At 43.9% G+C, this 27,388-nt stretch overlaps 1 protein-coding gene and 1 pseudogene across 2 annotated transcripts in view; both read right to left on the reverse strand.

Annotated features, from left to right (window-relative positions):
* Positions 1 to 27,388, reverse strand: part of LOC145486374 (uncharacterized) — a 49,873-nt pseudogene that overhangs the window by 20,792 nt on the left and 1,693 nt on the right. Inside the window, exons 4-9 of the transcript XR_014049270.1 lie at positions 26,732 to 26,791; positions 20,831 to 20,905; positions 19,696 to 19,773; positions 14,339 to 14,410; positions 13,808 to 13,882; positions 456 to 527 (exon numbers count right to left, since the gene is read on the reverse strand). The product of XR_014049270.1 is annotated as an uncharacterized LOC145486374 (transcript). The remainder of the gene's footprint in view (positions 1 to 455; positions 528 to 13,807; positions 13,883 to 14,338; positions 14,411 to 19,695; positions 19,774 to 20,830; positions 20,906 to 26,731; positions 26,792 to 27,388) is intronic.
* LOC145486365 (uncharacterized) lies at positions 1,305 to 6,705 on the reverse strand. The gene has a single exon (XM_081465012.1). It carries the CDS (start codon positions 6,371 to 6,373, stop codon positions 1,424 to 1,426), a length of 4,950 nt encoding a protein of 1,649 aa, XP_081321138.1. The 5' UTR covers positions 6,374 to 6,705; the 3' UTR covers positions 1,305 to 1,423.

Genomic DNA, 27,388 nt, shown 5'->3' on the forward strand with positions numbered 1-27,388 from the left:
GAGCGGGGCAAGTCGCCAAACAGCTCACTTTGCTCGCAAATGTTTTTTTTTTTTCGTCCTCGCTGGGAGCCTGTTTGCAGGCTACGGCTGACGCTGTACTATTTCTCCGCTCCTGAAAACAATGAAACACAAATTCCACGTATTAAGTCAAAAACAATATGTACAGGTGTATGTATACATGGCATAATGGCTTTATTTGTGAAATGCGCTTAACGTTGTGCTACAGTAGAGAGTTAGGTACTTGATCAACCACCTGGTAACAATGATTAATCACTAAGGATGGCTGCCCAGTGTTATTAGCCCATTAAGGTTATTTCGGGTAGCCATGCACTCTTTTTATTTGAAACGTATATTTGTTCATTTAATTCTAGCTGAATGAATACCAATAATGTTGTTGTTGTTGAGTACATTTCTATTCTTATTGATAGTTTTCAATCAACTATGCTAAAACTTACCATCGACTGAGATTGTTAAAGCGCGCAAATGTTCCATCAGCTATGTTCTCCAGCTTGTTCCCTTCCAGAAATCTGTTGTTGTGATTTAACAAGTACATCAAAGTACCGATGGAAAAATAAGTTTGAGCCTTTTTTCTCAAAACATTTCGACTGAAGTTTATTTACAAGTCTTATTTGGCAGAATTTTGATTTGGCTTTAGTAAATTAAGACACCATTTTCCTGTCATCAGGTAAAGATTGGTTTCGATGTGATTTCTACGATCGCTGCAATAGCTAGAATTGTTGAAATCGCCACAAAAATATTAGCTGTGGTCCCAATACGCACTTTTGTTCTAGTAGTCCGGCGGCATAACTCGAAATTTCAAGCAAATTGTGCACTTTCTGATACAAGCATAAGATTTAGTACACTGATATCAGTCACCAATTCGAACATTTTCAGGTCTACTGCCAAGTTGGGCGTCCACTGGTTTCCATGGAAACCAAAATTCATGAAATTCCTCTGTTTATCCTACTTTATCAGCAATTAAATACTTTCCGCCAGTAGTCTAAATGGACACACACTAGGCCCCGACGAACTGTAAGCTTTATCTTTAATGCAAGCGAAATCTCCCCGTAACGAGAACTAGATACAACCAAGATGGCGGACGAATGAAGGCTGATCGCGCGGGCTTTTATACAACAATGAACGCCGCTGACCGACCGACTACAGCGGAGTGCCGCTGGACAACCAGCTTACTGGCGTGGCTTCTTTTTTTCCTCCTTAAACAAATAAGCATGCAAATAAAGAAACACTAGGCGATAAGTCGGTATGAAATACACACACAGGTTATGTACGAGGAATGTACTGTATGAAGAGCAGTCTTAAAGTCTCGGACCAGATAAGAGGAAAAAAAAACTAAACAAATGCTGAGAGACAGCTAAATGTCTAGAATTGTCCGGCTACGGCTAAAGGATTAGGATCGACCGGGCTACTTCAACTCTACTACATAGTCCTGAAGACGTTGCGGGAGACGCCGTTGCCGAGTTGGACGTTTGTTCACTGCAGGGCTAACACTTGGAGAGGGGGCAGGTATAACCTCGACGTCATCCGGCGAACCGGGTTGGCTATCCTCACCGTATCTCGGGACATCTTCTGCCGGGACAAAAGCGGAAGGTGGGGACGATAACTCGATGGGGATCCCTGGGGCAGGTGGAGGTAACGGGGGGCTTTCTAGGGAAGGTTCCTCGTCGTTAGGAAGTCCTCGATCATCAATAGGAGGGCTCTGGTCGACACCGATGTCAAGATCGCAGTCGCTGGACTCTTCTTCACTGGGGCGCCAGGGCGTGTGTACTCGGATGGGAGCGACCTTATAGCACTCATTCTTCTTCACACGGTACGAAACGTTTCGTAGCTGTGACCCAACAAACTTGCGAACATTGCACCACTCACCGTCCACTAAGACAACGAGGTATCGGTCACGACTTTGGGACTTATTACGATCACAGTAGAGGTAAACTAAGTCACCAACAGTTATTGAAGGAGAGCTGCGCAAGTCACTACGCGGGGCTTTTGACGTTTCACTGTGGGGATGGTTTACCAGTCTTTGTAGATGCTGCTCGCGTATTAGCGCCTGATCTGTTAGGGGAATCTGAGAGTTGGTAAACTGATCTCTCTGAGTCCACATTTCTCTAGAGGATAGGCCGTGGCAGCGGATTCTTGAGTTCAGGTGGGCAGTGGCTACGGACAGAGTCCTAGGAGAGACAGGGCCACCTTCCGGTTGCAGCCGCTGGAGTTCGCGTTCCAACTCTTGGATTGCTTTTTCAGCGACAGGGTTCTTGTTCTGATTCTTCACGCGACCTATCTCAAGGCTAATCTTGTGTTGCAATAGGACTTGGTCATTCACGAGAGCTCTGAAGGCGGGCGCTGGGTCACACCGAATGACAGCGTTAGGCCCATCAAGGGGTCGCAGGCCGACGCATAATTGGATTAACCCATCGCGTAAGGTCCCATGCTTCTTGTCTACCACGAGGAGGGTCGAAGTATAGGAGGTAACGCACTCTCGGAGCACCAAAATAAGTTGGCGAGACTGCTTCAGGATATCGGCTGCGAAGGAGACACCCACTGCTGCTGGAGGATCAGAAGTTGACTGTTCTATAACAGCGTGGGGGACGTGGCGAAGTGCAGCGCAAGGATGGCAACCAAGAGAAACGCGCTCTATGGCCTTGTCTAGGTCAAGGGCGTAAAAGTAGCGGCTGACAACTTTCTTAAGCTGGAGACACGATGGATGAGACAACCTGAGGTGTAGGGCGGTTAGTAAACCATCTAAGACCTGTCTGGGCACTACGATACAATCACGAGAAGGAGCCAAAGGCTCAGTCTTTTTCACGACTAAGAGGCCATCACTGGAGATAGAGGCGACAGACAAGTACCTTTTCACGTCCTTAATGTTAGTAAGCTTCTTGGACGGACGAGTCCCTTGTATTAGGTGGGCATGCGTTCGACGTAAGTCCGCGCACTCAGATTGGATAGACAACCAAGTTTTTCGACTTGTGAAAGGGAGGTTCTTCTGACCAGATAGGACGTCCTGGGCAGATAGGTGTCGGACGACAGATTCCTCAGCTTGGGTGATGAATTTGCACACCTGACAAGAAGGATCAAAGCAGTCCGGTGCATTGCGGCTTGCAAAGTCAGAAGGTAGGATCGCAGCACCGGCAACATGCCTCACGTTGGCTTGGAAGCGGCTGACAGTTGACAAATAAGTCGACACTCGCGGACTAGCGGAAAACTCTCCCCTACACATTTTCTCGAAGGCCTGGACACAAGGCTTACTGTCGGTGAGCACGCAGGCCTTGTGTTTAGATTGTATTAAGTAGGGGCTAAAGTGTTTTGTTGCAACACCAATCGCAAGTGCTTCCACTTCGCACGGTAACCAGGATAATTGGTGACTACGCAACTTTGCACTAAAGAAACCAGCGAGGGCTAGCTTGTCACCCCGCGAGATGTAGAGAGTGGCGGCGATGCCGGGTCTCTTGACAGCAGCGTCGGTCACGATCCATAACTGGTCATCTGGCTTCGGGAGAGTAATTGTTTGGCTAGACGCCACGGCAGCTTGAGCAGACTTGAAGGCTTCAGTAAGATGTTCGGACCAGACAATGTCATCCTGGGACTGTTTCCCGGCTACAGCCTCGTCAAGGGGGGCCAATAGAGCAGAACAATGTGGAACAACACGAGCAAGGACCTTGACCGCACCGATAAAGGACTTCATGCCGCCAACTTTATTGGGAGGACTGCAGGAGGACAGTGTTGAGACGCGATGAGGGCTGGCGCGAAGAGTGCCTTGGGACCAAGTCCAACCCAAGATGGAAGTAGTTTTGGGGTTGATGATGGTCTTCGACGCCGAAAGGCGTAGGCTAGCTTTATGGAGAGCTTGGAGAACAGAAGACCAATTTCGGAGCAACTCGTCTGGGCTGTTGCCCCCACAATACAGATCATCTGCTATCTTGGCTACGATACCAGCCTGGAGGAGGTCACCCAAGACGCGACACATGAGCTCTTCAAGTGCGGTTTCCGAGCCAGGTATACCCATGGCCGACCGGGCATAGACGCGTACGCCCCGGAATGGGGTAGCGACTCCGCAGTACTTCATGGACTCACGGGCGAGAGGGATCTGATAGAAGGCTCTGGTTAGGTCTGAGACGATGATGTGTCTCCACTGGGCTATGCAGCGTAGGGTAGAATCCACGTCCGGGAGCAGGGAGGGCTGGGGTTTGCTATAACGACCTACGTCTGCGAAGTCAGTGACGAGACGAAAGCCACCCGACGACTTTTTGACCAGGAACGACGGGTTAAGATACTCGACAGAAACATCAGCGTCTTCGGGGCGACGGAACACGCCAAGATTTTCCAATTCATCGAACTTCTGCTGGAGCTCGACAAGTTTATCGCGACCGTACAGGGGGAGGCGACCTTTACGCTGAGGAGGTTCTACTGGGCCATTGTAGCCGGTAATTGCTGGATCAAAGACGGAGTCGTACTGGACCAAAAGGTTACGGAGCTTGGTTGTGATGTCTGGAGGGAGGAGGTTGTCGGGGTCTAGTGCCACGCCCTGGGAGTACTTTGACTCTGAAACTGGGACTGAACACACCTTGTGGTACGGAAGGTTGTCAACTGGGTTGGAAGACTGATCTTGAGTAGACGGACAGAAGACAGGGTTGACCTGGCAAAAGTGTTCATTTCGTTTCAGGACATAAGGCCTATCTGAGAGGTTAGGAATACGCACTCTACCAGCGACGCTTGTGATGAGACAGGGAGGCGGCCACATGTCGACGACTTTGGCCGAACGGGCGTTAGTGGCGTCAAATCGAGGCTCTAGAGCGTACTCAGCATCAGGTAGGGAATCTTCCGGGAGAACTATTTCTATAAAGTCGCCAGGCCAGACAGTGGTAGAAGAAGGGGGTGCACGCAGCACTTGTGCACGGCGGACAGCATTGTGAGTCGGAGGATGGTTGACAGATCCGTAGGTGAAGATGGTACCATCCCCGAGGATGACCTGGCGTTTGGCAGGACGAATGGTTATGTCATTCGCTTCCATGAACGGAGTACCAGCCAAGACATCTACGTCCAGATTCTCCACAACAAGACCTTCAAATTGAAACGAATGACTTCCACGGGTGAGGCTCAGGCGAGTTTCCCCCAGGACTTTCAAAGGAGAGGAGCCATCCGCTTGATGAGCTGACTGTGAACTGTGCCAGATCCCTGCGCCGAGCCTCTGTACAGCGGAGAGCCTGATCATGTTACCTGTGGCGCCGCTGTCAATGATGACTCTAGCTCGATGATGGCCGAAAAACGTGTCAATGTACGGGGACTGACGTACGAGGACCCTCCTGGATGCATCAGACGTAAATGGATCACTCTGCTCAACCAGATTCTGATGACGCGGCGGGTCAACATTACTTGACAAAAGGTCTAACTCAACGCTGTCGTCATCCAGGATTGAAACAATCTGACGAGCTTTCAGGAGGTACAAACGGTCCTGTTCAGGAAGGAACCCACATTCGCTTAAAAAGTGGCTGTGAGAAGCGCGGCCAGCTTGTTTACAGAGGGGGCATTCTTTCGCCTTTTGAGAGGAGCGTCCCGGGAACCTCGCAGACGACTTACTGTAGGTCGGTGTACCCCTCCGAAAAGAGGACTTCTGAGTGGCAAATGAGGCTCCTGTACGCATGACTTTTGTGTCTTCGGCAGAACGGATTTCGTCAAGGAGTGAGTCCAGCGCCTGGGAGATCTCAGGCTTTAAGGACGCCAAAGTACGAGACCGAAGTTCAGTTCCATATCGTTGTTTAACAAGTTTAGGTAAAGCAGGGTTAATCAATCTCAGCCACATTAAAATAACAAAATTCTCTAACGTCGGTGACAATTCCTCTTCCTCCTCAAGAACAGATCCGTGGTGGAGCAGGGTGTGAGGTTTAATTAAACTGTCCTCCACAAAAGCCATAAGACGCTGGAAAAGATCTTCTGGGCGCTCATCGAGGTTCAAATGAATGTCATCCAGGTCTAAAAAGTGACCCCCAGTAGTCTGGAATCCGAAATGAAGTCTAATTGTCTGCCATATTTCCCCAATACAAGTAGAATTCTTGACAATCGTATTACGAGAGATAATTGGGCAATAATTTGCAATCTGGCCTAGCATGAGTTCGAGCATGTTTACCTTTTGGGTAGCAGTTCGCCTTCGAGCAGCTGGAACCGACTCCCCATCATCAGTGTAACCGCGTAACGGGCTCGCCCTAGTCTTTTTCAGCCACGACGACCCTTCGCCCAAAAATGGCGCGAAATTGGCGTCCAGAGACAAGGTGTAGAGAAGATTTTGTTTCCAACTCTCGAAGGAGGTTAAAGTTTCGTTCTTTGAGAGGCACCACTGCTTGGGGGCTCTGTTAGAAGACATCGCAGCTTACGGAACAAGATGATATCGATAACCGACTCTTGGCTGCTCGGGAATCCCGACGAATCTGTCGATAAAGTGCGTTGGATCTGACGGGAACGTGACGGTTCGAATCTTTATCGCTGCCACCACGCCAGTAGTCTAAATGGACACACACTAGGCCCCGACGAACTGTAAGCTTTATCTTTAATGCAAGCGAAATCTCCCCGTAACGAGAACTAGATACAACCAAGATGGCGGACGAATGAAGGCTGATCGCGCGGGCTTTTATACAACAATGAACGCCGCTGACCGACCGACTACAGCGGAGTGCCGCTGGACAACCAGCTTACTGGCGTTCATTTCAGTGGTTCCAAATTGTGAACAAGTTCGTCATGTTTTAGCAGATGTCAACTTGCCGTTAACCACGCGTTGCCATGGAAACGACAAAATTACCACATGTGTTGAAAATCAAAAAAGCTTTTCGTCTCTTCGATAGGCCTGCGGGTCGTTAGACTATTATCTGCAATAAAACCTACAGATTTGTAGGCGTTTTTAATGAAATTTCCATATCACAATTAACTTAGTCGCGAATGAATTGGCCATCACACGCAGAAAGCAGGGTAGTAACGTGTTGACATAATCAATAAAATAGCTAGGTATTATAATAAATTCTAATTTATCATGGAAAAGTCAAGTAAGCTATATTGTTGTAAAGATTAAGGGAAATATTGGGATTCTTTCTAAACCTCGTTATTATGTGAATTCAGATATTCTGGTTAAACTATATTATGCCTTAATATATTCCTTTTTAACCTATGGTTTGATTTCTTGGGGTAACACCTATTCATCAACTACCCAGCCTTTGTTTATTTTACAAAAGAGAGCAATGAGAGTGATGACTTTCTCTAAATTTCATGAGCATTCTAGTCCAATTTTCAAACACTTAAATATTGTTAAACTGCCTGACTTTGTCTTTCTTAATATTGCAGTCTTTATGTATAAATTTCACAAAAGACGTCTACCATCTGTGTTTGATACTTTCTTCACTCAAGTCAATAAAAAGGCATAACTATAATACAAGAAGGCTTCGAATATGTTCTATACTTTACCTAAAGTAAGAACAAATTATGGAATATTCGACATAAGATTTAAGTGCTCCAAAGTATGGAACTCAATTAGTGAAAATTTGAAAACCTTCTCTACTTCAAACTTCAAGGAATCGGTAAATTAAAGAGCGATCTAGTCAAAGATTATTAGTTACTCATATTCTGATTACCAGTTGTGTTGATTTCCAATTTACTGTAAATTACTCTTTTGCTAATTTCTGTCACCTTTCCAAGTCTTTCTTTTATAGCGTAATGTGGTTTCGTGATGCGTGACATAGCCATATATGGGACCTTCCATATTTGGAAGACCATGTGCGTCGTAGAGTGAGGAAGTGTATCGAGAAGGAACGTACGGATTAAAAGAGTACAAAGATTTGAGTTATTCTGTCAGTTGTTCAGTCCTTGTCCGCCTGTCGAACCCGCGGGGAGTTACACTGGTGTCAGAAGTGGTGCTTTATTTTTTTTTTGGCGATTCAAAGATGAACGACGAGGACGGAGAAATTGTTTTCAACACACAGGCCGAACACACACCAAGCGAAGCTGTCGCATCGGGAACACCACCGCCGGACAGTTCAGACACAAAAATGGACGCTATTATGGAGGCTCTGCAATCGATATCTAGCCAGAACAAAGGCATAGAACTTAAAATCGAGCAACAAGACCACAAGGCAGACCTAGAAGTACAGGAAATCTCCGAGCGCTTCGAAAACTTAGGAGCTCGTATAAACAACCAGGCAGCTCAAATGGAGTCTCAGCTCAAATTACATGGTGATAAACTTGCAGCGAAAATAAATGTTTTCGAGGAAGAATTCTCTAACACTGTGGCCACCTTAAACGCTAAGCACAGATCCTTCGAAGAAACCGTCAAAAAGAGACTCCAGGAAATACAAGAAAGGCTAGATTGAAAGCTAAATGTTGCATTACAAGCGCTCGACGGGAAATTGAAAGAAGCGCTCGACACAACGAAACCACCGCATGTTAAGGAGGAAACTTCGACTCCAATGAAGCTACAAGTGGCATCCCCCGCTAGTATCCTGACGCCCTTATCGTTTTCCGGCGTGGAGCCAGAACAAAAACGGCCGATCCAAAAGCCACCTTCATTCGACGGGAAATCACTATGGGAGCCTTACATCGCACAGTTTGAAATAGTGGCGGTAATCGGCCACATCGAAGGAGTACCGTGCCCCATGGTTGTTGACACTCGAGCAAACATTACGATTGTTCGACCCAATGTGCTTACCAAGCAGTTACGTAATAATGTAGAAGCCACGACCAGTGTCCTTAAAACTGCAATGGGAGAAATAGCTACGGTGCATGGAAAGCTACAGCTTAAGGTTAAAATTGGTGGTGCAGAGGTCTCACATGTAGCACTAGTTGCCGATATTTCAGACAAGTTTATACTTGGCCTTGACTTTCTTATGGCTCATGGTTGTTCTGTGGATACTGGAGTGGGCAGCCTACGCATTGGAGTAGAGGAAGTACCTCTGCATAAGCCATTGGCTTTCCAAGTAGCTCGCTGCCACCGGGTGGTAGCTATGGAAGATACCGTGATCTCTCCTCACAGTGCAATACTGGTACCCGCTAAAATTGTAAATGAGCCATATGATGAACCCTGGGGGACAGTAGGGCCATCGCCTACCACAATACTCCCGCCCGGTGTTATGGTCGGAAAAACACTAGTTGATGCTCAGCGTGACTACATTCCAGTGTGGATGGTCAACCTAACCAATAAGCCAAGACAGATTCCCTCTGGTAAAGAAGTGGCTACTTGTGAACCTGTAGAGAGGATTGTTTGCCCTAGCAGTGACCCCCACCGCCAACCTATTAGTCCGGATGAGGGCCTCCCGGAGCATCTCAAAGATCTCTACCTCAAGCGCTCAAGGGTTGACCGACGACCAACAGCATCAATTGTGCAACCTTTTGCTAGAATTCCAATACATCTTCTCTAGAGGACCTTATGATCTCGGCCGTACAGGGGTTACGAAACACAAAATCAATACCGGCGATGCTCCCCCTGTACGTCAACACCCTAGGAGGTTGCCATTTGCACAGCGGGAGGAGGCATTCAAAGCTGTTGAGGAGATGCATGCACAAGGCATAATCGAACCCTCTGCCAGCCCATGGGCTTCACCGGTGGTCCTAGTAAAAAAAAAAGATGGTGGTACCAGATTTTGCGTCGACTACCGGAAATTAAACGAACTGACTAAGAAGGACTCGTATCCTTTACCGAGGGTAGACACAACTCTCGATGCTTTATCTGGTTCAAGCTGGTTCTCCACCCTAGACCTCAAAAGTGGGTACTGGCAAGTGGAAGTAGAAGAGCAGGACCGTGAGAAGACTGCCTTCACTGCAGGTAATGGGCTGTGGCAGTTCAACGCGATCGCTTTCGGTCTATGTAATGCACCCGCGACTTTTGAACGATTAATGGACAATATGCTTGGCGACCTGAGGTGTTTGGTCTATCTAGATGACATGATTGCACATGCAAAAACCTTTGAACTGGAGCTACAACGCTTGACACATATCTTCTCACGGCTAAGGGCAGCCAACCTGAAGTTGAACCCAAAGAAGTTTGAACTCTTTCGGCGCAGGGTCAAGTTCCTTGGCCATGTCGTACGCGAGGAAGGGGTTGCCACAGACCCTGAAAAAGTTGAGGTTGTCACAAAGTGGCCCTTGCCACAAGATGTCAAAGATGTTAGAAGCTTTCTTGGGCTATGCACTTACTACCGGCGATTTGTACCTCCTTTTGCTGACGTTGCCCGCCCTCTGGATAAACTGACTGAGAAAGGCCAACCGTTTATGTGGACAAAGGAATGTGATAGTTCGTTTCATCGCCTCAAGGAAGCCCGCGCATCCACTCCAGTATTGGCCTACCCTGAGAGCGAGGAGCCCTTCATGTTAGACACAGATGCCAGTAATGTTGGTATCGGTGCCGTTCTGTCCCAAGTCCACCAAGGGGACGAAAGAGTCATAGCTTATTACAGCCAGGCGCTAAGCAAACCAGAACGTAACTATTGCACAACCAGGCATGAACTTTTGGCTATTGTCAAAGCGATTGATCATTTTAACCCCTACCTCTATGGGCGGAAGTTCACCATCAGAACCGACCACGCATCTTTCCAGTGCCTACTAAACTTCAAGAACCCAGAGGGTCAGATTGCATGATAGCTGGATAAGCTGCAGACCCATGATTTTTGTATCGTATACCGCACAGGGAGAAGCCACCAGAACGCTGATGTTTTGTCGCGTCGGCCATGCTTCAAAACCAACTGCAAGCATTGTCAGCACCAAGAGGAAAAAGATGGGGCAGAAAATGCGACCAGCATGCCAAATGATTGCGTGGTGAATTTTACACAAACCCAAGTGTCTGAAGGCCCTCGATGTCAATCTGCTAGCCCGGCGAGGGAGGGAAAGGAAGTAAAAGGCGTGGACTAACCTGAAGATGAACAGCTATCACCAGTACAGTTGCGAACCCACCAGATGAAAGATAAGACTATTTGTCACATCTTAGGGTGGAAGGAGGCTGGAAAACGCCCAGAGTGGGCAAGCATCGCCCATCTCGACTCCACCACTAAGGCTTACTGGGCCCAATGGGATTCGTTGGCTGTTAAGGAGGGAGAGCTGTATCATCGGTGGGAGTTAACCGAGCTTGGCAAGGTCACATGGCAGCTGGTACTACCAAAAGGGCTCCGCATCAGAGTGTTAAAGCAACTCCCTGATAACCCTGTAGGAGGTCACCTGGGGGTTTCCAAAACTCTGGTTTAAGTCCGTGAAAGATTCTACTTGATTCATTGCGGCCGTGACGTTGAAGAATGGTGTCAAAGGTGCGACCTCTGTGCGGCTAGAAAAGGCCCTAGGGTAAAGCAAAGATCTACGCTGCAGTTGTACAATGTTGAGGAGCCCATGGAGCGTGTTGCCATTGATGTCCTGGGACCTCTGCCAGAAACCAATCAAGGTAACAAGTACATCCTCATTGCGATGGACTATTTTAGTAAATGGCCCGAAGCGTATGCACTCCCAAATTAGGAAGCGGTCACTTTCGCTGATGTCCTTGTGTCCCAGTTCTTTAGTCGGTTCGGTTTCCCTGGTGAGCTACATTCTGACCAAGGTCGAAATTTTGAATCGTCCGTGTTCCAGGAGGTATGCACCCTGCTCGGGATCCATAAGACCAGGACGACTGCCCTACACCCACAGTCTGACGGCATGGTGGAGCGCTACAACCGGACTATAGAAGCCCAACTCGCCACATTTGACCAGGATCACCAGAGAGACTGGGATCGACATCTACCCCTACTACTCATGTCTTACCGTTCAGCAGTGCATGAAACCACGAAGTTTACTCCGGCAATGCTCATGTTTGGACGAGAATTGCGTGTACCCTTGGACCTGTTAATTGGGCGCCCACAAGAAGAACCTGAGGATAGAGGCTATTCTGAGTATGTTGAGAGGTTGACAGAGTCTGTGCAAACTGTTCACAATTTTGCTCGTGTACATCAGCAGGAAAGTAGTCTGAGGATGAAGAGGCGGTACAACATGCGTATTGTCACATCTACCTTTGGAAGTGGGGAACTGGTGTGGCTTCACAATCCTGAAAGAAAGAAGGGCATCTCGCCAAAATTGAGCCGGCCATAGGAGGGGCCATACGTTGTTGTGGAACAGCTTAATGATGTTGTGTACAGGATTCAGCGGGGCCCTCGGAAAAAGCCTAATGTGGTACACAGAGACCGCCTTTGGAAGTACTCTGGGGTAGAACGCGCAGACTGGTTCCAGGGCCCAGTGCAAGAGAAAAGTGAGGATGTATCCAGCCGAACAACTACACAGCAGGAAAACCAGGAGGTCAACACTAAGGGAAGAGCACCCGTCAGACGTCCCAAGAGGAGACAGAAGTTACCTCCCAGGTTCAGGAAGAAGAACTCCCAGGACAAAAAGGAGGCGCGTGACAGGGCACCGAGGCAGCAGCAGGACCAGGAGGGCCTCAGGCGATCCAGCAGGAAACAGAGAAATCCCCCTAGATACAGGGACTATGAAATGATCTGAACACTTAGTTAAGAGACAATGAACTGCTTCGTAATGAAGTTGATTTTAATGTAAGATTTCCAGTTACTGTTTGAAGTTTGCCATTATCCGGGACGGATAATGGTTGTTAGAGGGGGGCAGTGTAATGTGGTTTCGTGATGCGTGACATAGCCATATATGGGACCTTCCATATCTGGAAGACCATGTGCGTCGTAGAGTGAGGAAGTGTATCGAGAAGGAACGTACGGATTAAAAGAGTACAAAGATTTGAGTTATTTTGTCAGTTGTTCAGTCCTTGTCCGCCTGTCGAACCCGCGGGGAGTTACAATAGTTTAATACATAGCTGTTATTAGTTGCCATAACTACTGTGTGCTCTTCTTATATTAATGGTTTAGACTTCCTTCATAGCATAGAAATAGCGTTTTTCCTCTTCTTGTTTTTTCTTCTTGTGCATTTGTGCTTCAGTTCTCTTGCTTACCTGTCGTCGTCGTCGGCAGCCGTTCGTCTCGGAAGACGATGGTGTAGCGCTATGTCGATGCGGAGCATCGTCTCGAGTGGCTATAGAGTCCCACTCTGGAGTGGCAGTCTCTGTTGCAAATATTTAATGCTGCATGATGTTAACTGGATGCCTGGCTCCGCTAGCCCCTATGGTTATTCCAGGCAGCTAGTACTCTAACTTTTACTTTTAATATTTTCATTGAACATTTTAACTTTTTTTTTTTAGCAAGACTGAGTACAAATAAAGATCGATTGATTGATCAATTGATTGACCCACAGTGGCTGCATCCGCCCTTCTCTACCGAGAGGCGTAGTTAGGTAGTGCTTCCTTCTCGATATGTGGCGCGCTTCAGTAGGGTGTTGGATCAGTGCGATAAGGGTGTCGAGAAAACTTATAGTGGTTGTCGACGACGTGTTGTTGTCGATTTTATCTACCACCTCTATAGTAAAAAAAGCCCATCTCCAGGCTAGGAGGGCGTATCGTGCTCATTTCTTTTAAGTGTTCATAACTGCATTCGTCAGATCTAATATATAGCAAGCCTAAACTGGTGCTCTTGGCTATCGACATGCTAGGACCATGCGGTCTGTCCACAATTTCTTTCTTAGGTATATTTGCATGCAGCATCACGCCTATGCATACTAATACAGGTATCTCCTGACTATTGACATGCCAAGTGCATTCTTTGGATTTATCAAAAATCGCACAATTCAAAAGCTCTGCGCCGGACCATAGGGAAACAGTTTATCGAGAAAAACTGAAAATTGAAGGGTGACTGATTTTACCCCAACTAAATCACCTTGGAGAAGTTGACCGTTACGCTATATGAGTACTTACAAGTGCAAGAGTTGATCGGCAGGTCCTTCTAATGCACCCGGTTGTATATGGGACAATATATTGTGGGATAGATCACTATGAGCAAATAAATTAATAGGGACAAAACCAAAGTTGACTTTAAAATGTAGATTAAGATAAATACAAAGTTTACTTGAAAATGGGGACGGGGTATCGATTAAAACAAGAAAGTCTGTAGGGTACGCTCAGTTCGCTGTTGCAGTTTAAGTCTACCCTTTTCGTATCTTATTATTATGCCAACCGTTTGTATTTAGCCTGTACTAGATTCATTCCTGATGAAAGAGGTGTTCTAGGTACCTTTGGGGAAAAGGCATTCTAAGGTTGATGTACGTGAAAAGCGTTCTGCACGAGAGGTAAGACACAACACACTTATAGCAGGCAAGTCCCTTACTGCCCCTTCAGCCAGGATGTCTTAGTAGCCATCATACGACCCATATCATTCCGCGAATTAAGGATCGTCACTAATGAAATCTAGATTGATAGATTAACAAAGAAAGTGAATGGATTACTCACAGCCTCGTTAAATTGCGCATCGCACGGAAAGTTCCACTTTCTATGTGTTCAAGGTTGCACCCTTCCATGGATCTGATAATTGTAAGAAATAGAAAGGCTTTAACACAGCATAAAAGTAAGAACCAAGTACTGGCTTTCTGACGAGATCTTGAGATCGCAACCTGCTTGCGTGACAAATTCTGGAACTAGCAGTTGCAATAAACGTATGAATAATTTATTGTCATATATCGCCAAAAGAATCAAATCGGAGAAAAAGAGTATCCTGGGTATTAATATAATGTTTAGATAAAGCGACCGTGAGCACTGTATATTTTTCACTTGCCTTTGCAATTTAGTAAGCAAGGAGCTCTTGCTCTCAATATCTCAATGGCAACGGATCTGTAATCGGCCGTAAAAAAGGATCAAAATTTTGTTTATTGTGAACAGTCCAAATTTTTCGTGGTAATTTAGTCATCTCGTTTCAAAAAATATCAATTGATGACTTCTTGCTATCCTGTTTATTATATGACTGAGAAAATTACTTCAGAGATTAACTAAGAGGAGGCCAATTCATCGTTAGTTCTTAATTTGCACTTTATTAAAATTAACGCGTGCGCATGCGCAATTTTCCCAGTCATTAAAAAAATTACAGCTCGAGCAATTAAAGATTTTCACTATTTTTGAATATTTCAAACTGATTGCAACCGTTTAAAGGCTCCTGCAGTTTTGAGAAAATTTTGAAATACAAGTCGTAGAGTAAATCCTGCGAGGCCTTTTTGAACAACATTGCAAATTATTTAAGTTTTCTTTGACTCTCAATTCCTAAAAGAGAATTGATTACAAGAAAAACACCACCAAATATAGAAGATTGGCATGAAAGCCGCGGAGCTTCGGAGCATGTTAATGATAAGTAAGTAGTAAGTAAGTAAGTAAGTACTTTATTTAGACACATTTCACCAGTTAGCCTGGAGCTCGTTTAAATGTGAACGTGTATGCTAAAATTAAAATGTAAAATTTAAATATGTTATCTATTCAGTAAAAATAAAAAAACTGGACTATAAAATTTAAAATTTAAAAACTAGACTATAAAAATTTAAATATGTAAACTACTCGATGCAAAGATTACAACAACCATTGGAGGGGTGGCGAATGGTACCCAGAAAATCGCGGATCTCGGAAATTTTTGATCCGATCTCGAAATCTCGGAAGCTTTGTTGACGAGTCACGAAGTCTCGTTTTTCATGTGTTTCTTCCGGTCTCGGAGTCTCGAATTTTTTTCGCAAGGTCTCGGAGTCTCGGATTTGCTTTTTTAGCAGAGGTTCTCTGGGGAGGTATCGCGTTGAGCGAGCAGAGTCAGTGTTGCTGAGATTAAGCATGGCGTTTACGCCAACGGCGGCAAATACGGAACTTTTACATTTCTTTACTTTTGCTTCTCTTGTTATATTCCCTCAGCCCGCGCGCATGCTTATTTGATCAGGTTTCCGCTGACAATAACCATGCGCACGCTTTGATGCTGAAATCGCACGAAAACATGGTCGGTGGTCTGTATTTTTAGCCAATTAAGTCAAAGAATTCAAGTAACTCGATTTAGATTTTATAAGTGGCTAGCCTAAGGACGTGCTATTGTAGTCTGGAATATACCGGCGTGTCTAATACGGTGTATTCTAAGCTATTGTAGAATACCGTTTCGCAAAACAAACACAATATTTTACTGTAATGGTCTTTGTAATAAAGGAGCACTATGTCAACTGGAGAACTTCTGAAGGTCGTAGAAAATACAAATGTAGATATAACCTCTAAATAAGACGCCTTAAAGAAAACGACTAACTGCATGCTTACTTTAATTTGCGTTACTTACATTATGTAGTGTTCTTACCATGTGTTTGGTAATCCAACGTTTTGTTCTCCTCGTCCTTTGTGGTAAGTTACTTCACATTCGTGAGTTGTGCGCCGTGTCGCCTTCTAGAACAAGCTAAACACTTTACTTTCACAGCAGTTGACCTGCACCTCTTTAGAACCTCTATTTTGATTCGTTCTTGTCAATCTGCAACTCTTTTGTTCTTTGGGCAAGGGGTATTGTTTGTGTTGTTAACCTGTTGTTAATTTTTTTATTGTTTCGTTTGGCCAATTATAAAGAACCTTGTAAACGGTGCAGATCGCCCCTTTCACAGTGCCTCTGTCTACCCAACTTTACAAAAATGCTCAGTAGGGGTTAACATGCGTCGAACTCCTCGTCCTTGCATGTTAAGCCACTTGACACGTGAAGACTTTACTTTTATACCACATTTTACATGCAGCGAGCTTCCGTCAGCACATACACCTGTCGGTTGAACAAACGACGCAGTTTTTTCGCAGCGATTTCAGCTTATTTTCGTGGTGCTGCCTGCTCGTCTACAAAAGCTTACAAACACTAGTCAAACTTGTTTCAGTATTGAGCCTAGGTTTTTATCCATTTCGCGGTCGAAATTATCTTTTTACAAGGTTACTCACACAGGTGGCCTGTGCAAGTAAATAATTTGCCGGCGAATTTGTTCACGCCATGACAGCCATTATGATGCTTCATTAGTCTTTCATCGCGCGGTTAAAATACAAGTTAATATAGTTTTAGAGTAAAAGCCTTACAAACACACAAGCAAATGCATATGTAGACCTCCTTAATCGATGCTTACGAATAGCAAGAACTAGTCAAGATACATCTTTTTTCTGGAAACACGAGAATAATAAGCCCGGGCGTCTTCATGAATAATCATGTGTGAATAATTACAAAGTTAACAATTTACTTACATTTGCGTTTTCGCCGTTTCTTGTCCTCCACTCTCTCCTCGTCCATAACGTGTTATATCAACCAGTACGGAAGGTCAAACAATATTTAGCAGCTGAAACTAGATTGCGTAGTAAGCTCGAGAGACTAACCGATGATCGCGAAGCTATGAGATTTTTGAAGCTAGCTGACCGGAAGTTGATGACAGCGCGTGACCTCGAAAGTAGTTGAAAGTCGGGTCATGATAGGCCGTAATAAGGTCGAAATTTTATTGCATAACTAAATAGCTAGCGTTTATCTGTGACTGCTATTTTGGTAATTCAAATAAACTACAAGTTATTGATTGTATAGTAGTTTTGACTACTTCCCTAAATGAGATCCAGTTTCAAGCGACCAAGCGAGCACGAATCTCACGTCTCGGGCTCGGAGTTGTGCGTAATTAAGGTCTCGGGCTCGGTTTTCTCTGCACTGAGTCTCGGGCTCGGATTTTCCGAAATCGTTTAAGTCTCGGTCTCGAATTTTTTAACAACGGTCTCGGCGTCTCGGCAAGTCTCGGATTTTACCATTCGCCACCCCTAATTGGCCTCGGTAGTCAGACTAACATTGTTTAGTAAATTTTTAAAAATTCTAAGAGAGGACGCTCCTCTTATATTGTCAGGTAGGTTGTTCCATAAACGTGAAGTTATGTAGCGATAAGATTTATGCAAATACTTTGATTTAAAGGTAGGCTGATTAAGGTTACAATAGCCTCTTAGATCATAATTGCTAGAACGCAATGAGAATAATTCCTTGATGTAGTTTGGACTGGTCCCGTAATAAACAAAGATTTACAAAAAAGGATTAGGGCTTGCATGTATCTGCGATGCTCCAGGGACTTGATGTTCACTATCTTAAGTAGATCGCCATATGGAGTTAACTTGATATATCGAACGTGGCCAATTGCACTCGCATTCATACGATCACCTAAATTAGGGTTTGAAGTGGCTCAGAACAGTTTTCTTTTTGTTTTTTTCTTATAGAACTAGGTGCGATTTTTCAGGCTTGGAACTGTTCTGTTTTGAATGGCTGTGCTATTTTTTTAAGGTAACTCTCCACTGTTCCTTTCATTGTGTTTAAGTCATAAATTAAGGTAGCACTATCCTGTTGAATAGCAACAAACTTGACCCACTTTCTACCATCAATTGCATCTATCTTAAGAGCTAAGCCGGTGACCTCATATTTTTTTTTTTAGTAAAAATCGTTTTATTACACACAGAAGAAGAAAAGGGAAAATTAGGAAAAATTCTGCGGAGTAGATTTTGCTTAAATTAAATAAAATGGAAATTTCCAAGTTGGAAAAATTCCACTCCCAGTAATTTTTTTTTTTTTTTTTTTTTTTTTTTTTTGCAATTTCGCACATGCATTCCGCTCTTGCTGTTGAATAAGTTTTTGCATTAAAAAAGTAGGGTCACCGGATCAGTTTTGAGATATTAGCTTCGTGAATAAGCAATTTTTTAGCGCACGTTCTACGCGCAATTGAAAATCTCGACTTTGCAAGATCGCACCTTGCGCACGTGTGAAAACAGCCCGCCGCTCAGTAAAGCCCGCAATTCCACGCGAATAAACGCGAATGCCCGCGAATAGTGTTTTCTTTTTGCTGATGTCGTTAGCAGCATAAGCGGAAGAAGAAGAGTACCATTAATACCCGAAGGTGAGACTGGCTTAGTAAAAAGAACGAAGAAAACTTGAAGAGTAGTTTTTTCCTGCTGTTTTTAGATTGATAGCCGGCGCGATCGATTGCAACATCAATCACAATTTTTGTTTACGTTCCAGCACAGCGGTTTAAAAGAATGTTTTTTCATCTCAAATTGCCTGAAAGATGGATGTTTTTGAAGATAAAAATAAGCGATATCGCAAACAGCTCACTTAACTAAGTGGAAACAGAGTTTTACGAAGTAGGCCTCGCGCCGCCATGTTTGTTGTGAGTTTTGCAAACTTGAAATCTCGCGCGCTTTCTCGCGACCCCTTGGGTGATCGCATGATGCCTAGCGGTGCGCGTTAGAGTCCAGGATTTTAAAGGAAATATTACTGTTTTGAGCCACCTTAACCCTTAGGAAAGTACCAGATTTCTCACTTCTCAATCAATTTTCTCTTCTAAGAATTAATCCATTCACGAATAGCCGAATGTATTGGACTGAGGGTAAGTGTCATTACACTACCTGCGACAGATTTGTTATTACAAGAGAATATATGAAAGATCATGTATTTGAACTGCGGAGAAAGATACGAGGTCATGATTGATCATCGCAGTTGTGAAATTTAAAACCTGAAAAAAAAATCAGGCTTGAACGGGATTTCGAACCCATGGCCTCCAGCTGCGATAACGGTGCAGTGCTCTGCTAACTGAACTATCAAACAACTAGGGGTTAGACTCGTTGTAAGTTCGTAAAACACCCGTAGATGGTAGAGATACAAGTGAATATATGAAAGATCATATAGATGGGTTTGAATGCAATTCAAGCCTGAATTTTTTTTTCAGGCTTTAATTTCACAGCTGCTTAAGTTGTGTATATAACTGCGATGATCAATCATGACCTCAGATTTGTTATTGTTATGATTTATTCCGTTTATTACTTACAGATCATCCATGCTGTCAAAACCAGCAAAGACATCCGATGAAAGGGTGGGTCCAATCCGTGGATTTGAATCAATGTTCCTGTGAGGATTTATAAGTTAATGGCAGCTCACTTCTGAATAAATCTACCACCGCCTGGTCAGCTCAGTTGGTAGAGCGCCAGACTGCTGGGATTCAAGCCCCAGACCGGACCAACACTCGGGGTCTTAAACTAACTGAGGAGAACGTGGTAAGGTAAAGGTAAAGTCTGCATACGAGCCAAGTGGCCCATCAGGCCGGAGCTTATCCCGGTTTCTGTAGCATGAAGCGACTAGGAGTATTTCTACTCCCCCCTGGATGGGATGCTAGTCCATCGCAGGGTTACCCCCAGCATTAAGTTCGCCGGTACCCATTTATACACCTGGATGGAGAGAGGCACTGCGAGAGTAAAGTGTCTTGCCCAAGAACACAACGCAATGTCCCCGGCCAGGGCTCGAACCCGGACCGCTCGATCCGGAGATGAGCGCACTAACCATAAGGCCACCGCGCCTCACAGGAGGAGAACGTGAGGCCTTTGTAATTACATCTGCAAATGAAAGTGAAGAATGATCATCGCAGTTAATTTTCCAATTTAAGCAATTGGAAAGAAGAAGCCTGAAAAAATCAGGGCTTCAACGGGATTCGAACCCGTGACCTCCGCGATACGGGTTCGAATCCCGTTGAAGCCCTGTGCGGTGGCCTTATGGTTTTTGCGCTCATCTCCGGATCGAGCGGTCCGGGTTCGAGCCCTGGCCGAGGACATTGCGTTGTGTTCTTGGGCAAGACACTTTACAACCGCAGTTCATATATGAATTATTTCATATAAACTTCACATTACATCTGCAAATGGTTAGACGTTTAAACCCTCTCAGATAAAAATTTTAAATCGTTGGCCCCGTCTCCTTCATCTTCAGCGTTGTATGGTTAGCAGGGGATGTTAAAGAACCATGACACTTATTACAAGGAGTAGGGCACGTAGTTCCCCCCGGTGTTGTGGTCTGGCGTTGCCTCACTTGTTGGTTAACCTCATTGCACCCTTTCCCCTTGGCCAGAATTTTCTAAGCAAAATTGCTACTTCGTGCCTATCCTTTGCATCTGAATAAGAGTAGAATGCACTTACATGTGACGCAGACGTTTCAGACCTTTAAGAATGACTTTTAGGTCGCCAAATGATAATAGGTTGTCTTTCAGCTTTCTATATAAAGAATGGAAAATTTCATGGAATTAATTTCCAGAGAAATAAAATTTTACCTAGCCTCTCGGAATTTGTTTAACCTAAATTAGTTATGCTTGGCTTGCGCATTCTTCTACGAGTGCAACATATTATAGCATTAAGAGAATCATATAGGTACGTATATTAGGAAACTTAAGAAACGACGAAAGCGATGCAGAGGACGACGCCTAGTCAAAAACGAATTTATATTTTACCCAGCGAAATTCGTAATTGTTTAGATCTGTTCAAGAGGCTAGTGGCTCTAGAAACGTGTTGAGACTAAATATGCCCGTAATGACACCGTTCAGTTCCAATTGGAAATACGAAAAATTAGCTGCCATCGTTCGGGTTCCGCAGATTACGCAGGACTTGGTCATGGGAGCTTAAGGTCACCGTGTACCTTGAGGGGTGTCTCGCGTCCGGTTTAAGCTGTAGATACCTAAACCCCATATCAGATTAAAACTTATAGAGCTGGCTATCAAACTGTACCAAGAATTTTGAAATAAAATGACTTACCGATTTTCTCGCTACCTCTAAAGGCGAGCGCCCTAATCACCTTTTGGAAGTTACCAGTCAAAGCAAATTTTGTTTTTCCCCAATTTATCATTTTCCTCGGTTTCAGGACGAAAAGCGGCAAAAAAGCGTGTCTCCGTTTTGCCACATTCAATTGTAGTTAAAAGTTACAGAACATTTTCGAAATGGACTTTAAAAATGTGAAGTGATCGTACAAAAACCACTCTCGAAGAAAAAAAATTTCGAAATAAACAATTCCCAGACAAGTTTTTGTGTTTTTATATGTTAATCTAGCTACTGTCAAAATTTGAGAGCAATCGAACAAATTCCCTAATTTGAGTTGTAACTCTTTAAAGTGTCTGCGTCAAGCGAAAAAAATTCATTCAAGAAAACAGCGCTAAGAAAAATCTCTTGCTTCGCAAACAAAATCCGCCCACAAACGCCTTCAGCTGGGTTCGCAGACCACCGAGCCAATCAGCGCTTGAGAAGTTTACTACCATTATATTTTACCTCGCGGTGAAATGTACGCCCGAATCTCCAGAAAACCCTTGTGCTTCGCAATGCGCTCAAGGCCCTGTAGCTCGGTTTTTATTGAAGCTGGTCTGGCAAAATGGGGAAGACGAAAAAGGATACGAAGAAAACAAACAAAAGAAAGCGCGGCGGAGCAAATTTGCACAGATAATATTCCAATAGGCCATATTCGTATTCTCGGTATTGGACTGGAACTAGCTTGCAACTGAGGCTAATGCGGGAGTTTTTTCAAAGGCAAATGACTCTAATCGCTTTTTAATAATATTTCCCCGCACAAGCCTCCATTTCAAGCTAGTTCCAATCCAATACCGAGAATACGAATATGGCCTATTAAGAAACAACGACGGAGACGCCGGGGACAACGTCGATAAAAAAAAAATGATTTCATATTTTACCTAAGAATCTCGCGGTACCCTGAAGTCATTTACTTTGTTTATCACTGTCAAAGCCATCACGAAAGTGAATCTAGGTCACATCGATAAATTTGAAATAACAATTTAAAAAATTAGCCGTCGTGGCTCACGTTCTCCAGACAACGCAGAATTTGGTCATTTCACGTTGTTGTTTTGCAGAGGACGGTAAAGGAATGTACCAGGAATTATAACGCACGTGCACAGCCATTTTTCTCCTCATTAAACCTTTTTTTTCGCGACGTTGCCGTTGTGGTTTTCTCAAGGTTCCTGTTGTTTTGCAGACGACGGCAAAGAAATGTGCAGAGATTTATAACGCACGTGCACGGCTATTGTCTTGCTCAATAAACTTTTGTTTGGTTACGTTCTCGTTGCCGTCGTCGTCCTGGTTTGCTTAAGGGCCCATTAAACGATCTTTTCGAGCCGTTGCTAAGGAAAATTTAGTCTCATATAACCTCATCATTTTTAGTTAGTTCAGAGTTATTTCATGTCTGTCAACTTTTTCATGGTCAGTAACACTAATGATGACGTCATCAGGCCACGCCCATGGTCATGTGACTAATACTTTCTTGGGATTTTTTTCATTGATTTAATATTTTAATTCAAATCCTCATTACGCTATGCATCGATTTTGTTTCATTTCTAAAAGGTCAGATTTTGAGAGCATTTCAAAATATTGAAAAATTCGTAATTTTCTGAAAAAAGCATGATTTCAAAAAAGGAATGCGTAGCTATGTTGCCAACGTTGGCTTTGATCGAAATTGGTCGAAAAAGGCTGGAATTAATGAAAAACCGCGTTTCCTTTAGCATTTAAAGAAACCGGAAGTGCGCCCGATATCTACTGGAAGTTACCCTATCAGCGCGTGCGTAATTTACACTACCAGCGCACTTCGGTAAGATCAAACAAAGCCACACGGAGTTAATTTTTCTCTTTCTATTGCTCTTGTTTTTCTGTCTGTCTCTTTTTTTGTCTTTGCTTGTACTTTTTTTACTTTGCATTTGCGAAACACAAAGAAAAACATCTAAAATGTCTGCGAATTTGCAAGTTTTTGAGTTGTTTTTAATTCAATGCTCAGGCTGACGTAATTGACCGGAAGTGAAATTTCACCTCCTTAGCAACGCGCGCGAGCGCGCGCATGAATCGGTTAATGAGCCCTTAAGGTGGCCGAACACAGTTTTCGCGCGCGCTTTTGCTGATGCGATTCAGCGCGCGCACTAGGATTGCAAACAACAAACATGCCGTCAATAGAGCGATCACTTTATTTGCCCAATGCCCGCATTATCTGTGCTATTTTTCTCTATAACTGAACGCAGTATATTGATGGTTTTAATCTTTTATTACAAAGATATGTTAGAAAAGGTAACGATGCAAAGAACCCAGTTAAATGCAGCGCATGCGTAGTAAGTCAAAAAATTGCGATTGGATGAAAAATTGCTTTCTCGGAAATACGCCTTTTTCTCGAGAACCACTCATTAGAATTTCACGAAATTTGGCACGAAAATACTCTAGGGAATAAGTAACTAGAGTATTGAAAAAAATGAACTTTAACAAAGGAAATTCTAGATACTCCTTTGAGCCTTCAACAAGGGTCAATTAAAGATCTCTGTTAAATTATTATCAACATGTTGTTAACTTGCGAGAATCGTTACAGGCTTGCTGCATGCAAATTGTAACGAAAATCTAATGACTAGATTTTCTACAAAATCGACAAAAGCGATTTTAAAGGCCTGTTTATATTTATTCATGTTCCCATGGCAACGGTACATACGTCAGCCTAATTATCAAAAAAACAAAGTTTGTGTTGTTAACCTGCTTGCTGCCATTTTTGGCGACCGAGGGATCAAGGGTTTTAGAGAAAAAGGTGAATGAGACACAGGTATCAAAAACTGTGTTGAGCCACCTTAAGCTCCCTATTATCTCTACCATGTGGTATTTCGACTCCTCAGCTTACAGTCAATTGAGCTCTTTCTTCACTGGAAATCTTGACAATAGCACGTTTTAAATAATAATACTTAGCAAACGAGGCTCTATTTTTATTCACAGGCTTTGGAAATAAAGTGCATACATGTTTACTTTGAGACTGTATTTGGAAAAAATACATACCCCTTACTAACCTCGTCTTCTTGGTCCGTACACAGGCGGCCCAAGCTCACACTGCGAGGAGTTTTTTTTTTTTTAATCTTTATGCGAACGTTCAGCGCGCGAAACGTGACACGGTTACCGCCGACATCTACTATTACATAACGAGCGAGTTTGGTTACGCGAAACGTGACCTTCGCCTTGCAGTATGTGGTGGTGTTGTGTTACAACAGTTTGAATTTATAAAGGTTTGTATGGGGAAAAACGGTAATCGACATTATAGCTGAAATTTTGGTATTTTTGCAATAAAGATGACTCACCTCAATGCCTTGTTGTCTTTTCTATTGTCATCTCGCTTCTCAGCTCGATCCGAAGCCTTTTAAGCGAGTTATCGCTTTTTGGTTTTCCTCTACTAAGAAAGAGTAAAGGCTACACACTCGATTGTGGACTGACCCCCGCTCGAAGCGGCCCCAATTCCTCCGCAGAATCATAGTACTGGTTTAAGCGCTCCCTTGCAGTTAAATTCCAAGCCAAATTCATCTCCACAGCGCACGATACAAAGCTCTGAATCGAAGAAAGCTAACCATCCGGAATCAGTGATCATGCTGCCGGCACCATTCGTGGACACATTCGAAACCCGAGCGGAATGCCGGGCTAACAAATTGACCCTGGCCAGGGGAAGGGAGCGCACAGTTCTCGACAAGCCAGGTACTTTGCTCCACGGTCCCCTGTCTCGCCGCTGTAAGGCTACCCTCGCAGTGTTCGAAGTTCGATAACAACCTAACCAAAAAGTACTTTTGGATCAGCTGATATGCTTATATATAATCACAGTTAGTAACTATGATATAGTGAGCTTTGAAACGCCTTGTACGCGAATTACAAAATGCGATTTAAAAATTTTCACAGCGAATATTACTCACCACGTTTTCCATTGAAAATTCGAAGACATACATCAAGGCAAATCTAGTTAAAACTTTGACGGACAATCCAACGATTAGATTGACATTGCCGGTGCGAACGAAGTACTTTTTTTCAAAATTTGTAAACACGTCTAGTCGTTACTTTGATTGGCTTGTCACGACAATGCTCCGTCGGCAGCCTGGACAAAAATCTTCCCAGGGGACCGTGGAGCAAAGTACCTGGCTTGTCGAGAACTGTGCACTCCCTTCCCTTGGTCAGGGTCAATTTGTTAGCCCGGCATTCCGCTCGGGTTTCGAATGTGTCCACGAATGGTGCCGGCAGCATGATCACTGATTCCGGATGGTTAGCTTTCTTCGATTCAGAGCTTTGTATCGTGCGCTGTGGAGATGAATTTGGCTTGGAATTTAACTGCAAGGGAGCGCTTAAACCAGTACTATGATTCTGCGGAGGAATTGGGGCCGCTTCGAGCGGGGGTCAGTCCACAATCGAGTGTGTAGCCTTTACTCTTTCTTAGTAGAGGAAAACCAAAAAGCGATAACTCGCTTAAAAGGCTTCGGATCGAGCTGAGAAGCGAGATGACAATAGAAAAGACAACAAGGCATTGAGGTGAGTCATCTTTATTGCAAAAATACCAAAATTTCAGCTATAATGTCGATTACCGTTTTTCCCCATACAAACCTTTATAAATTCAAACTGTTGTAACACAACACCACCACATACTGCAAGGCGAAGGTCACGTTTCGCGTAACCAAACTCGCTCGTTATGTAATAGTAGATGTCGGCGGTAACCGTGTCACGTTTCGCGCGCTGAACGTTCGCATAAAGATTAAAAAAAAAAAAAAAAAAAAAAAACCCGCGCGTTGTGAGCTTGGGCCACCTGTGGTCCGTACTGTAAGTTAAGGACCGAGTTTTTTCACCGTCGATTTATGGTCCAAGCGCGAAGCGCGCGGGCCATAGATAGTAAGGGGAAAACTGAGGATCCGTAACTTACAGTACGGACCGAGAAGGCTAAGTTAGTAAGATGTTTACCATATCTCTATTGTTTGTCTGATGGGTTCGGGAACGATTTATATTTACGCGGAATAGCTTCAAATTTTTCACACACGTAGAAAGCAAAACGAGCCAATTTGAAATCGTTGTTAAGTTGTTAGGATGTTTTGATACACAATTTAAAGTAAAATAGAGATTTTAACATTAATTGCTATAAAAGTTAAGAACTCCTGGGGATAAGTCACAAAACATTTTGGCAACAAAATCAGCTTAAAATTGTAGCGTACGACCCGCGAGCTTGAACAATCACAGCGCGCGTAGTAACTGAGAGATTCATGTATTTGCAAGTTGGCAGACACTCACATGTTTGTTACGCTTTCAGGAAGGTGAAATCCTCCTTTAATGAAGTTGCTTTCCAGATTTCTGATTAAAAACAAGAAACAAAATAGCAAAAAAGGAATTAAAACCATAGAGAACCAAAAAGCTGCAAAAACAGCGCGGTGAAATTTTTTTGTGTCATCAAATTTTGATGAGCACGAAAAGACGCATCTTTCGGCTAAGTGTTTTTTTAAAAAAAATATGTCGATGGGGTTCAGATAAAGAGTGATTATAATGCTGAGTCTTGGAAAGTGCTGGAAACTGTTTTGAGCAGCGGTCCTTAAAGCGTGTGTTACCGTGTTTTTAAATAATGCGAAACGTCTGTTTTAACATAGTTAACTTCAAGCTCAATTTTCCCCTGCGGGGTCAGCTTGAGCTAACTTCTCGATAAGTTATTCTTAACTGCAGACAAAATATTATCATGCCATGAGGTTTCTTAGGTAACTTAATTTTTGCCATTATTGCTCGAATGTTCTGCGGAAGTCATCTTAACATTATTCACATTATGTGTGAAGATTTTGTACACGACAGCTAAGTAGTGATATAGATCTAGTTGTAACTTTACGACTTACCTTGCGTCCTGCTGTCAATGACAACTGATAAAAACAATTCCTAATTAATTAAGTTACTGTTAATGTAATA

The sequence above is a fragment of the Orbicella franksi genome, chromosome 1 (assembly GCF_964199315.1).
Source record: "Orbicella franksi chromosome 1, jaOrbFran1.1, whole genome shotgun sequence".
Taxonomy (NCBI): domain Eukaryota; kingdom Metazoa; phylum Cnidaria; class Anthozoa; order Scleractinia; family Merulinidae; genus Orbicella; species Orbicella franksi.

What these genes read in the sequence shown, in the direction of transcription:
- LOC145486365 (XM_081465012.1), bottom strand. Translation starts at nt 6,373, where the DNA reads ATGTCTTCTAACAGAGCCCCCAAGCAGTGGTGCCTCTCAAAGAACGAA.